The sequence below is a fragment of the Lasiosphaeria miniovina genome (genome assembly GCF_030549165.1).
Source record: "Lasiosphaeria miniovina strain SMH2392-1A chromosome Unknown B0T26scaffold_7, whole genome shotgun sequence".
Taxonomy (NCBI): domain Eukaryota; kingdom Fungi; phylum Ascomycota; class Sordariomycetes; order Sordariales; family Lasiosphaeriaceae; genus Lasiosphaeria; species Lasiosphaeria miniovina.
Window position 1 is genome coordinate 2,433,680 of NW_026848226.1, and position 13,460 is coordinate 2,447,139.

The 13,460-nt window shown below is 57.5% G+C and overlaps 3 protein-coding genes across 3 annotated transcripts; 2 read left to right on the plus strand and 1 right to left on the minus strand.

The window, feature by feature from the left end:
- Nucleotides 1-3,917: 3,917 nt before the first annotated feature.
- On the minus strand, nucleotides 3,918-5,849 carry B0T26DRAFT_756091 (uncharacterized protein; the record flags this gene model as incomplete). The annotated part of the gene is made up of 2 exons (XM_060446044.1): nucleotides 3,918-4,986; nucleotides 5,056-5,849. 2 exons carry the CDS (start codon nucleotides 5,847-5,849, stop codon nucleotides 3,918-3,920), a joined length of 1,863 nt encoding a protein of 620 aa, XP_060291697.1.
- Nucleotides 5,850-6,712: 863 nt separating this feature from the next.
- Nucleotides 6,713-8,913, plus strand: B0T26DRAFT_789757 (major facilitator superfamily domain-containing protein; the record flags this gene model as incomplete). The annotated part of the gene is made up of 2 exons (XM_060446837.1): nucleotides 6,713-8,032; nucleotides 8,075-8,913. The coding sequence occupies 2 exons, from the start codon at nucleotides 6,713-6,715 to the stop codon at nucleotides 8,582-8,584; spliced, it is 1,830 nt and encodes a 609-aa protein (XP_060291698.1). The 3' UTR covers nucleotides 8,585-8,913.
- Nucleotides 8,914-9,062: 149 nt separating this feature from the next.
- B0T26DRAFT_743819 (uncharacterized protein) lies at nucleotides 9,063-12,987 on the plus strand (the record flags this gene model as incomplete). The annotated part of the gene is made up of 7 exons (XM_060444312.1): nucleotides 9,063-9,161; nucleotides 9,222-9,454; nucleotides 9,559-9,932; nucleotides 10,093-11,183; nucleotides 11,267-12,007; nucleotides 12,120-12,410; nucleotides 12,490-12,987. 7 exons carry the CDS (start codon nucleotides 9,063-9,065, stop codon nucleotides 12,985-12,987), a joined length of 3,327 nt encoding a protein of 1,108 aa, XP_060291699.1.
- Between the last annotated feature and the right edge of the window lie 473 nt (nucleotides 12,988-13,460).

The window sequence follows — 13,460 nt, forward strand, 5'->3', positions numbered from 1 at the left end:
GAACAAAGCTAGGGAGCTTTGACCCGCCCCCCCCAACATGCCAATCAATCAAAGCGGGTCGGTTGTTCGTGGCCGCCCAGCCGAACGCCACCGCGACCGCAGATGTAACCCTGCATGGCTCACAATCCTTGCCAGAGCCCCAGCTGCATCCAGCTTTGTGAATCCCATGTCTCTCGGGACACGCGCAAAATAATAACCTGCCTCCCCCGATTTTCGTTGTGTTTATTGTCGAATTTCTATATCGTTAAATGAGGAAGAGTGTCTACCAAAAGCGCGACGGATGTGCTAGACACAAGGCTGAGACTGGCCTGAGATTTCGCTACTCGCGACGCAGTAGATATGCCAAATGAGACAGCGTCGAGCTCGATGACAAAGACGGGGAAGGAAACTATTTACCAAGTCTAAATCTGCACAGAACTTTGATATTTACGTACAGAGCACGCCCCTTTAATATATCGGGCACATTTTGTAGGATGGGACACGTAAATAATAATTACACTCATGACTGTGCGACGCATTTGATTGCTCATATCGTGTCCTTAGAGCAAAGACTTTGCCTAGACAAACCTCTTTGCCCGCAACGCTGGTAATCCATAATCTACCCAAGATCAAGGTCAAGCAAAGGGAAACATGACGAATTTGCAGCACAATCACAGCTCCAAGGTAATTAAACGGAAAATCAAATCTACCCACAGGCACTCCCTCAAATCCTATGGGCAAGTCGTTAAAATCAATTACGGCTCGGTGAGTGCCATGATTTTGTCACGTTATTAAAAAATACGTTCCAAGCCCCCGTGCTCGTCTTCATCAGTGCCAGTCAGAACGCTGTTGCAAATCAACCCGTCTACCCGTTTGCCTGTTTGGTTGCTACGCGGGAGGCCCCCCCGTTTCTGTACGACGTATCCACTCCCAAAATCCCAAGGCAAATTCAACTTCCCGGCAGGCAGGGAACTGCACGTCCATCTGCCAGTGACATTGACTAACAGCAGAAGAAGTTCCCCACTGTTTATACTTTGAGTTAGCAACAGGCTGATGAACATCTCTGCCCCAAGTGGATACCGCTTGTTCCCAAGGACCGCTGCAAAGTCATGGCTCCACACTCAACGCAGGTACGCAGCGGCTGTTTGCCGAACTGCTGGCCTGTGCTGTGTGAGCGGCTGCGAGAAACATCAGACGATCTCGACGCCAAAAGAATGCTGTGGAATAAACAGGCAGTCTTTCCCCTGCGTGCCGGAGCTTCACTTCCGGTACTGGCTGGTCGAGTCTCTGGGTGAAAAGGGTACGGGCTCTAGCAGCCGTTGCTGGTGGGTTTGTTGGTGCTCTACGGCCCGAAGTTGATCTCCCATTTTTGCACGCAACGGGCCGTTGATGGTCAGGGCAGCTTTGAGTACCCACAAGCCGTCGCCAGTCCTTACTGCTCCCAGACTGGGCGCCTCCATAACTCCCTTGCCGCAGCATTAACTTCGTTCCGAGAGAATGTGCTTTGCTTCTATTTAGTAGATAATTTCGCTGGTGCCTCGTGACTGAGACTGAATGGGATTCTGCCTAAGGCACCTTAGGCAGCTCGCAGCTCAGCACCGCGCGAGACTGTAGAACGCTTCACTGCAGACCGCGTGACCGAAGCGGCACATTTCGTCATCGGGGAGTTCACCAGCAGGAGGAGAGTGTGAGTCATAGTAGAGAGGCCGAGAAAAGGCCGAAGTCGACGGTTGAAAACCAAACCGTCTGATCCAAGGTGCAGGGTACCTAGGTACATGCATCGTTCAACGGCTCTCGCCCGGCAGGGCAGGGCAGGCCCAGGTGATGATGGATGGCGTTGGCACGGCAACCCACCATAACACCCTCAGCTCACTGCTTGGTGACGCGGAGCGCACAGCCAAGTCTCCGAGGCCACGCGCTGCCAGACGTAGGTCCTGCTACAGGTGCTACGTGATGTGTCTCTATCGGTACGGCACACGAAGGCGTAGGCATTGTCCGTGCCGCCGTGCTCGGGCATTATGGTGTGTAGTTTGGGCGTTCGCAGTGTGGTGATGGCAGCTTGGAGCAGCAGTGCATCTAACTCGTCTAGCGACGCCGTTCCCTCGTAAGCATTATGACGTGAATGCTAGAGGCTGCCAAGTTCAAGCCAGGCTGCAAATATAGAGGAAATCACCAGCGTTGGCCACGCAGGACACGAGCTGTCAAGCTAGCCTCGAACCCCAATCTACGACTGCCGCCGTGACTCGTAAATCGGATATCTGCTCCAAACGAAGAAGCTTACTCAATGTATCGTGAGGTTCTCGTGTGAAAACCCGACGGCGCCGTTGCCGCCGGATTATGAAGCACGCGACCACGTCTACGCAACTGTACGTATTACGGCTATAGGGGGAGAAATCTCGAAATGTGCGCAGTGCCTGTGTTTTTTCCCGAGGCGCAAAGTACGATCCTACGGCTTCTAGTACCGCTGCGCCTACCGCAACTGTGCTGGATAAAACACGGCCGATGGAGCGGGAAAAGAGAGATGGCTTGTGTGCCAGATTGAGAGGGATTCGGATATGAGTCGGTGTGTAGGCAGCCATTCCTTTCATATTAAGCAATTCTGGATATATTTCCTCCGTCGGAAGCTTTGAATCTTGAGCAAGCGTACATATGCCTACATGTAGATGTAAAGTCCAAGAATCTAGCCGGTTTACATTTAATATAATGAGCAGCCGACTTGATCAGTGATGACCTGATAGTTATTTGGCGTATTTCTTCAGGTCGAGCTCGAAGAATAGCAAGTCCTCACCGGCGAAAATGACAAATCGTTCCAGGCACTATTTATCGCACAGAAAAAAATATCATGACATGGGCGTTTTCCCAAGCTCGGAGACGCTTGTTCCTTCTCTAGCACCAGTAAGCGGCGATGAAAGAGGCAGCGAGTAATGGAATCTACGCCGTCTAGAATTAAATCCAATGGAGGTCTCTGTTGAAGCTAATAAGGTAAACATCATGAAGAAACACTTTGCTACATTATGAAATATGGAAATTCGATAAACCGCAATTATTTTCGTTTTAAACATCTCCAATAACCTTGCTTGCTTCTTTCGTTTTGATTTATTCTCTCCTTGGAGAAATGCAGAACTATTTTGGCTCTTGTTTCTTCGTTCTTTTTCTTCCAATTTCCTATGGCATGAAGTTAATATGCAGATACGGTCCTGTGGCACACGCTTTCCGGAGTTCGAGGACGCATTAGACAAAGGATTTCTTGCGGTTGTCCTGGACGCTAATCGACGCATAAGATCACCACCAAAACCTTGGTCCATATGCGTCGCTACATTCCCCTTGGACAGGAGGCATATCCCTTCAAGCAGGGACCACAGGGGTAAAGACGCAGCGCATATTACCAAGAGGGGGTTTGGACACCAGAGTCGAGGCCGGACACACAATCCTCAGCCTGGGACGCGACCTGACAAAGCTGTATATGGCCGAGAACCTACCAGACTGGTCGAGCTCCTAAACGAAGTAGAAGACTGGCCACAGGAAGAAGTAGACATCGCCACAAGACTCAACGGAATACACTCGCACGCTCGTTGAGAGCCAAGATCGCTAGAGTTATCCTTCACGATGTGATGGACAACAGGACAAGGGCATTTCCACCATCAATGAAAGATGACAAGCGTTGCTTTTTACACACAAGTCTTTATCGACATCTATCAAAAGCGTCCATTTGGACTCTAGACTAGGTAAAAAAAATACGTCTGGTATTCTCGTCAAGCGTTCATAAAGAAACCCAAAGGCCTCGCGTAGAATGCTCGAGGCCTTCTTAGATACCGGTATTACTCGCGAAACCCATATAATGTCCTATTATTATGTGTACTATCACGTAAGTAGACATTCTAATTATTAACCAGTCTCTATGCAAACCCCTCAGGCAGGGATCACAGCCTCCAAAGGCTTTACATCACCGGCGTATCAGTATAGAAACTCCAGATAATGTAGCCGCCGGCGTGGAGTAAGACGATGAAATCGTCGTCAAGGATGACTTCCCGCCCGACATCGTTATGGAGGACCGAGTCGAGACCGGATATATCGAGGCAATACTGCACGTGGTCGGCAGAATACTTGCTTGCCACCTTGCCCCTGACACGTGCTACATCATTGACTGTCAGGTCAGGGCTGCACGGCACGCCTAAAATCCCTTCGACCATCTTGTCCAACTCCATCTCGGCGCGGCGAATTTGGAGTCTGGGCTGTTGTTCTCCCTTCCAAACGCGGGTCACCGAGTCCGAGTTAAAACGTGACGTGCCAAGTTCTCTTGTTGTCACCAGATGGGCGTCTTCTTCGCTGAGGTCTTCGTTCCTGTAAGATTGTTCTAAATCCACCCAGGCTGTCATCTGGCCGTGCCACCACGCTGGCGTGAACTCAATAGTACTACTAAGAACGGGTTTCCGCTCAACGGACGGCACCCGATAGTCTTGTGACGAGAATGAACAGTCTAGAGTATTGAAACATATCAAGGATATGTCCGGGGGGGGACGGTACAGAGGATCCAGGCTCTGAACATGGATGGCGGCTATCATATAGAGGCCGTACGAGTTTATCGGGGCAGAATGAACGTGAACCTCGAGTATGCGATAGGCGTAGGGGCAACCGTAGGTAGTCTGCGGCACGGGAGATGCGAAGAGACAGGAGTATCGCTCATTCTTGTACTCGAAGACAGCCACCGCCTTGACCTTTACCATGGGGATAGCAAAGAAGACGGTGCTTTCCACGAGCGGATGGAATAAGACACCAATCTGGTAGTCCTCTCTCCTATGTGCATTGTGATTGGAGAAGGTCCAGTCCACGTACGTCCGCATCTCGGTGGTGTCGATAGCTCGCAGACCCGATTTGAACGTCCACGCCCATATCTCGATGGCGGCTTCGTTGTAGATATAAACGCGGGTGCCTTTTGTTTCACACTTGAATAGCGCTGTCGGCAGTGTGACCATGTCGAGTTGCCGGGTCTCGAGGTGCCATGCGTAGCTACAATTCAAGACAAACCACTCAGCCACGCGCAGGGACAATGGGGAGAAAAAGGAGAATGCAACTCACAGTGTCCTAGACACGGAAACCACCACCAGTTTGTCGCCAAAAGCCCGTAGTTGAAAATTAGGCCCACGAAGGGTCAGATCAGGTAACTGGTATACCCTGCGCAGCTTGGTTCTGAGGTCGTCGACAAAGACCAGAGAGTTGTTTGGTTCCGCAAAAGGGGATTGCCAGGCAAGTCGCCCACTGGAGTAGAGATATTTTACCAATGGCCAAGCGGATAGATTTAGCTTGGGGGGCTCATGGAGGATTCCCTTCCAAGGGTCCTCGTCGTTGCCTTTGACGGGACGGCATGTGGGGTCCAAGGGGAAGTAGCTCTCAAGTGCCCCCTTGCCGCCGTCGTCGCCCACTTCTTCGAACTCGGGGTGTACAAAAATCGCTTGGAATTTGCCTAGCGACCTGAAGTGCAGGCGGCGTGCGGCATCGTAGAAGATGGCGGGCTGGTCTTGTCCCTCGGCCGTGAGGCGCTCCTTCTCCTCAGTATAGCGGCGAAGCCCGGGGAGCCAGCGGTCGGCGAGAAGTCTCCGCATGCGGTCCTGCAGCCAAATCCTCCTCCACCGTCTGGATACGGTGAGGAAGCTGTAGATATCGGCGCCATCGACGTAGTCTGCCACCAACAAGTGCAGCTCCACGGGGAGACGGGCAAGAATGTCGGTGCGGAAGTCCACCGCGTCGAGCTGTTGGCGCAACTCTCGGATCTCGTGGGCCGTTAAGGAAGGGATCAGGTTCTGCAGGTTGTCTCTTCGCAGCTGGACGTTAGCCCTAAGGGCGTCCAGATGATCAGCCAACAGGCGATCCATTGGGTTGCAAGTGAGCGAGGGGCTTGAGACTGCAATGACTTTGATCAATGAAATTTAAATATTTCTGGATGACTTTGCGAAACGGAATTTGGAGAGGCTACGGCTCGGCATAGTAGTAGAACCTAATTCGCCCAACCGAAAAGTTTCCAGGTTGAGGAATTGAGGCAAGTACTGCCAGTGAGGCTGGGTGCTTAAGGTGTGAATGGCGCCTTCCTTACTCGTATGAATGTTTGTTGGCGTGGTACTTGGGAAGAACCGGCTGGAAAAGGCTTTTATTAGATCTTTTTAGAGACAAGGTAGGCCTCCATAATCCTAAAATAGGGATTCTAATAGATAATCCCCCCCTTCAGGATTCTAAAATAGAGACTCCAATAGATATCACCTCCTTCGGCGAACAACGTGGAGGTCCCTTCATATCTCGGAAAGTCCTCCGCTAACAAACCCACGGGCAAACATGGGAGTGGCGGGGTCTCAGCACATCAGTGGCTTCTGATGGCTTGCGGGGGGATACAGTGGGGGCGAGCGGCTGAGCAAGCTACCTACAGCAGCCCCTCTTCGGTGACGGACAACGGGAGCCTGAGCTTGTGACTAATTCACCACTGGCCATCAAGGTTGGGACCTAGGTATCCAACAACAAACTCGCTCATTATATCCAAGATCACCCCGAAAGCGACTATCTCGGCTGCTGAGTTGTCTACCTACCAACAGGCCTGGGCGGTGAAGATGCAAACGGAGCAGCCCTGAAGACGAACCCGCACGAGGCTTTAGCTTGCCATCATCTCCGAACCGAACCGAACCTAGACTATCCTCGTCCAACACTCGCTCAAATTAATCCCCGATCCTCGAGTCTCACCGCGCGCACCATGTCGCACACCGGTCCGCTCGGCAGCGGCGGCGGCGGCGGCACAAGCGACGGCACGGCCACGGCGTCGACGCCTCTGCTGCACTCAGACACAACCTCGACACTAGGCCCGGCAAGCTCGTCCTCGTCATCGCTCCGGTCGCTCTCTCCGCTGCGCGGCGGCGACAAGCGGCTGCAGGCGGTGGCGGCGGCGCGCAGCCTGTCGTTCGCGTCGGCGGTGCTGTCGTCGCTGTGCGCGGGTTCCGTGACCGTGTTCAGCCTGTACGGGCACATCTTCCAGGAGCGGCTGCACTACACGCAGTTCCAGGTCAACGGCGTCGCCTGCGCCGCCTCCATCGCCATGTACATTCTCGTGCCGCTGCTGGGCTACCTGTGCGACCGCGTCGGGCCCGCGCCGCTGTCGCTGCTGGCGGCCGTCTTCTTTGGTGTTGGCTATGGTCTGGCTGCTGCGCTGTACAGGAGGGTCGTGGGCGACGCGCAGGAGGGTGGGGCTCTGGTGCAGCAGCACGGCTCGTGGACGTTCGCGGCCATGATTGTCGCGTTTGTCTTTATCGGTGTTGGTACGTGTAGCATGTATTTGAGTGCTGTGGCGACGTGCGCAAAGAACTTTGGCAAGGGCAGGCACCGCGGGCTGGCGCTCGCGGTGCCCATCGCGGCGTTTGGGCTCAGCGGCATGTGGCTGAGCCAGCTGGGCAGCCGCGTGTTCTGCGAGCGGCTGCCCGACGGCACCAAGGGCGACGTGGACGTGTTCCGCTTTTTCCTGTTTCTCGCCGTGCTGCTGTTTGTGGTGGGTTTGTCTGGCACCGTCGGGCTCAAGATTGTCGACGAGCGCGACTTTATCGACGAGGCTGTCGAGGAGCTCGAACGCAGTGGTATTCTAGACGGCAGCGCCCTGTTCGGCCCCAGCAGGTCCGAGAGGGGCTACGGGGCCATCGAGCAGTCGACGAATCCGTTCGACGAGGGAGACGACGCGGGGATTCTCGGCCCCTCCAACGACGACTTGGACGAGGACGAGGCGCGCCTCAAGAAGCAGTGGGTGCTCAACGCCGAGACGCGGCGCTTCTTGACGGACCACACCATGTGGTGCTTTGCGCTCGGCTTCTTCTTCATGATCGGGCCCGGCGAGGCCTTTATAAACAACCTGGGCACTGTCATCAAGACGCTGTACCCGCCGACGTTGCACTACGAGGGCAAGCCCACGTCGGCGGCCACCCACGTGTCGATTGTGGGTATCACGAGCACCGTGGTGCGGCTGCTCACGGGCACCTTGACGGACCTGCTAGCGCCGAGCCCGCAGGCGCGGCACATCCAGATCACGTCGGTTGCGGTGCCGGAGGAGGAGGAGGAGGAGGAGGAGGAGGAGGAGTCGACGCGGGGGCGGCACCTGTCCGTGTCGCGCATCTCGTTTCTGCTTTTCTTCGCAGGCGTGCTGTCGCTGGGGCTGGCCAGCCTGGCGTCGGGCCTGATTCAGAACCACGGCGAGCGGTTTTGGATCGTGTCGGGGCTCGTGGGCGCGGGCTACGGCGCCGTCTTCAGCCTCACGCCCATCATCATCACCGTCATCTGGGGCGTCGAGAACTTTGCCACCAACTGGGGTATTGTTGCCATGTTTCCGGCCCTGGGCGCTACCACGTGGGGCGTCATCTACTCGGCCGTCTACCAGGCCGCGGCGAAGCGGGCTGCTGGCTCTCCAGGGGGCGGGGACGGGGACGGGGACGGGGGCGGTGGTGGCCAGGATGTCTTTTGCTACGGGGCCGCCTGCTACGCGCCGACGTTCTGGGCCATGGCGGCGAGCATCTGGGTCGCGTGTGGCTTGGTCCTGTGGGCGTGGAAGGGCAAGAACGGGTGGGCGCAGAGAGGAGTTGTCGTTTGAGGGGGTCATGTTTTCATGTTTTCAATTGGCTCTGTCGCATGTGTACTCTGTACTGTACATACAAAGCTGGAGTGTGCCGGGGCTCGAACCCTTTTGTGGCCTTTTTTGGCCTTTTTGGCCTTTTTTTGTATATGTCATTTCACGATTGGTTTTCTATAGACGATATACTGTAGAATCTCGTTTGTCTAATAACTTGCCAGGTTCTGTCCCCATTTTTGTCTCGGGCGGGTACCCCTGACTTGGGAGGGAGGCCAGCCAGGGCTTGGCAGGTGTTCTGGGTGGTATCTATGTACAGTATGCGCAGCGGACCCATACTGTACCGTGTGAATTCTCAACTGCAGCAATTCAAAGCTTCTGGTTCAGCGTCTCTCACTTGCTCTCTAGTGCTCAACCGCGTCTCTGTCCTTTGATGAGATTTTGGTCAGATTCTGAGGCCGCCTAATACCAAAAATAAATCAAAAGACTAACCCCCCTAAAAATGGCCAGGGACGGTGTAGCGGCTGTCCGGGCGGCGCGCAGCAGCAACAGCAAAAAGAGGTCACCGGCGCACAAGGCCCAGGACGTCCAGGTCATGTCTGTATGTTTCAACATTAGCACACTTTGTCTACGATTCAATTGTTGACAGTTGGGTATCTAGACAAATAGCAGCAGCATCGTGTCCAAGCGCAGCGTCGAGAAGCTGTACTACCCGCGCGAGCCGCACTTTTTCCGCTTCTTCGTCCACAAGTTCATGCGCCGCAGCCCCCTCATCAACAGGGGCTACCACCTGCGCCTGCACGTCATTGACGTCCTGGTGCGCAGGTTCCTGCAGGGTGTTGGTCCTGATAGCAGTGGCAAGACGAAGGTCGTCGTGAATCTGGGCTGTGGCAGGTGAGGACATTCCCACTCCCTACGAGCTACGGGATACAAGATGTGATCACCTACACACGTCAAAAAAGAAAAATCGTTGACCATGATTGGCTTCACACCCGCAGCGACGTCCTCCCGTGGCAGTGCCTCTCGCGGTATCCCGAGCACTGCGGGCGCGCGCGGTTCGTCGACGTCGACTTCCCCGAGCTGATCGAGCGCAAGCGTCAGACCGTCGCCGCCACGCCCGAGCTGCTGGCCGGGTTGACGGGCGTGCGTGCGCAACAACAACAGCGACACCCCAGCGTCGTCTTCGAGAGCGACCGCTACGTTCAGATTGGCTGCGACCTCCGCGAGCTCGCCACCCTCCAGCAGGCCCTCGCCGCGGTCCTCGGCGACCTGGCCGGCTGCGAGTTCCTGTTCGTCGCCGAGGTGTCCATCACGTACATGGAGACGGCGGGCGCCGACGAGGTGATTCGGTGGGCGTCTACGTTGGGGGATGGTGGGTCGACTCTCCCTGTATTTATGTATCTGTCAATCTATTCCTATGCCTGCTCGTTGGCAGCTTCCCCTTAGCAGGATGGCAACGACACATCGGGGGGGAGAAGGAACACACTTGCTCAGGTAGCCGACTATATGCTGACACTTGCAACCAAAACCAGCCGAGTTTGTTCTCCTCGAGCAGATCCTCCCGGATGGCGACGGCCACCCGTTCGCTACCACCATGCTGCAGCACTTTGACAAGCTCAACACGCCGCCCAAGTCGGTGCGCGCGTACCCCAGCGTGGCGGATCAGCAACACCGCTTCTCGTCGCGCGGGTGGAGCACCGCCGTGCGCGTGTGGACGCTCTGGCAGGCCTGGGCCGACGACACGTTTCTCTCGCCCGCGGACCGCGCCGCCCTCGACCAGGTCGAGCCCTTTGACGAGTGGGAGGAGCTTGCCCTCTTTGCCAGCCACTACTGCCTCGTGCACGCCAAGGTTGTCAGCGGTGGTGGTTCCGCTGCTGCTACAGAGGCCACGCCAATGCCACCACCGCCCAGCTCGGCTTCGGTTCCAGTCCAGTCCGTGGCCCTGCAGTTCGACGCGTGCGCCGGGCAGCGGGGGCAGCGGCGGTTCGGCACTGCCATGCTGCTGTCTTCCCAAGACAATAGCAGCAGCACTAGTCCCGTCGTGCTGAACGTCATGGGCCTGGGCGCAAAGAGCCGCCTGCAGTCGTGCGACGTCTTCGGGCAGGCCGGCCACGGTGACAACAACGGCGCGCTGGCTGCGCGGGAGTTCACCCTCGGCGAAGGGGGGCCTGCATCCAGGATGTGCCACTCCCTAACGGACCTCGGGGGGGGGCACGGCGTGCTCCTGGCAGGCGGGCGCGCGGGCCCGTCGAGCCCCTTCAAGGACTGCTGGGTCTTCCAACAGAGCGCGAGCGCGAGCGGGGGCGCTTGGAAACGGACCCATGATCTGCCGACGCCCTTGCACAGGCACTCGGTCACCGCGCTGGGGGCCACCGGTATGGCCCTGCTGGCGGGCGGCAGAGGCGAGGCCGACGCGCTCGCCGACTGCCTCCTGTACCGGCCGCAGACGGGCTGGGTCGTCTGTGAGATCCTCGGGCACGACAGGCCCGCAACCGTGTACGGCGCAATGCTCTGCGCCCTCACCGGCGGCGAGACCAATCCCAATGCCCGCTTCAGCGGCGTCTATGCCGGCGGTCTCCGCGACGGCGTCGTCGCTGACCAGATCTTCCACTGGGAGCTGGATGTCTCGGATCCCGAAGTGAGTTAATTACCTCGCGACTTTCTTCTCTGAAGCTTGATAAGGATCTGACAATGCAAACCCCCCAGAAACCCACCATCAGGTACACCATCCCGCGGCCGGCTGGCGCGCTTGACGAGGGCTGCTCGCGGCGGCTGCTCGCGCGGTTCGGCGCCGCCTGTCTTCCCCGCGCGTCGGCGTCGTCGCCCGGCGAGTTCGTGGTGCTCGGCGGCGTGGCCAGCGCGCACCTGCTGGACCACCAAGACGAGATCCTCGTGTGTCGCGTCACGGCAGACGAATACGAGATCTGCTCGCGTCTCGTGGGCGGTCAGGGAATGATCACGACGACAACGCCACCGCTGCCGCGCCCGCTGCTGACGGGAACCTCGGCATTGCTGGCGCCCCCCGACGGCCGCCGCGCCGTCGTCGTCGGCGGCGGCGCTACGTGTTTCTCCATGGGCACGTTCTGGAACAAGGGCGTCTATACCATCGACCTCGGCGCGCCACTATGCAGCAGCGGGGTGGTGGTAGATGGGGTGCCGGAGGAGGACGCGCCTCCGCGCTGGGCGCACGAAAAGACGCTCGACATCATCCCCGGCAGCGGCAGCGAGCAGCGCGCCGCAGCACAAGATACCGCGTCGTCGTCTGCATCCGGCGGGCCTAGCCCCACCGTGACAGCCATCGCCAGAGTCACGCTGGAGACGCCTGACGACTTCGCCAGAGTGCTGCGCGACGGTCGGCCGGTCGTGCTGACGGGCCTGGACCTGGGCGCGTGCGTGTCGACTTGGAGCCTCGACTATCTAGCAAACAAGATCGGGCACGATCGCAAGGTGAGACTACCCCTTTTCACTTTCTGGTTCGGCAAATCTATTATGATTCTGGAAAACACTAGCTACCCTACCACCTAACTACCTACGTAACTACTGACATTCACTCTCACAGGTCGTGGTGCACGAGGCTACGACGCAGGCCATGGACTTCGCCGCTAAGAACTTCCGCTATGCGACGGCCGGGTTCGGCGAGTTCGCGCGGCGCGTCGCGCACGGCGAGAGGCTGTACCTCCGCGCGCTCTCGCACGACCGCCCCGCCGAGAAGCCCGCCGCGCTGGCCGACGACTTTCCCGCGCTGGCGCCCGACTTTGCCCTGCCGCCGCAGCTGTCGGCCGTCGCCGACAGCCTCTTCAGCTCCGTGCTGCGCGTGTCCGGGCCCGTCAATATGTGGCTTCACTACGACGTAAGTCCCCTTAGTTTGGGGTTTTGCGGGACAACCATAACTTCACTTCTGTGTCTCTGTGCTGACCCACTATCGCAAGGTCATGGCCAACGTGTACTGCCAGATCGCAGGATCCAAGCGCCTCATGCTGTTCCCGCCGGGCGACGTCGAGCATCTGTCCTTCCCGCCGGGCGCCTCCAGCTCCAGCATCGACGTGTTCGCGTCTCTGCAGTCGTCGTCTGACTCATCCACAACAACAACAACAACAGCTCTATCACAAACGCACCCGCACGAGGCCGTCCTGTCGCCGGGCGACGTGCTGTACCTGCCGCCGCTGTGGCTGCACACGGCTACCACTGTCGTTAGTAGTAGTGGCGGTGGCGAGACAAGCATCGCGGTCAACATATTCTTTAGGGACCTCGACGGCGGTGCCTACGCGCCCGGCCGCGACGTCTACGGCAACCGCGACCTGGCGGCGTACGAGAAGGGCCGCCAGGACATCGCCCGCGTCGTCGCCAGCTTCCAGAGGCTGCCGCCCGCCGCGAGGCAGTTCTACCTCCTGAGGCTGGCCGACGAGCTCCGCCGGAAGGCCCAGTGAAGGTCCCATCCTGTGCCATCCCTCGAGCCGACGTCGTGGTGTGTGGAGAGGCAGAGTCAGGCGGTGGGGAATAAGGGGGGAGGAGGCATGGACCGAACCTGCCCAGTCCTGGTTAGGTCCACGGCTGGCCCTGGAGGGTGTTATATACTCCTGTGAGAGTCTATACGGCGTGGGCACAGCAACCGTCGCGGTTGTCGGTGCTATTTCGCCCCTCGCCCCCTTGATCCATGTCAGGGTTAGGGTTTAGCGTGCATGGCTGGAAGACGCGAACTTGGGTCTGCGACGACTCGCGCGGTCAACTTGTCGAGAGGCGTTTTGCTTCTCGAAACCACGAATGCCTAGACCTAGATCCTAGATGGAGCAAGCTGAGTCGGATTAGCGCGGCCTCTGGGACAAATCGACGTTTGTGTTTCGCGTCGGGTCGTCTTGAATTCTTCAGCGTTGCGTGCATTGTCTCGTCTTTGTCATCAGCG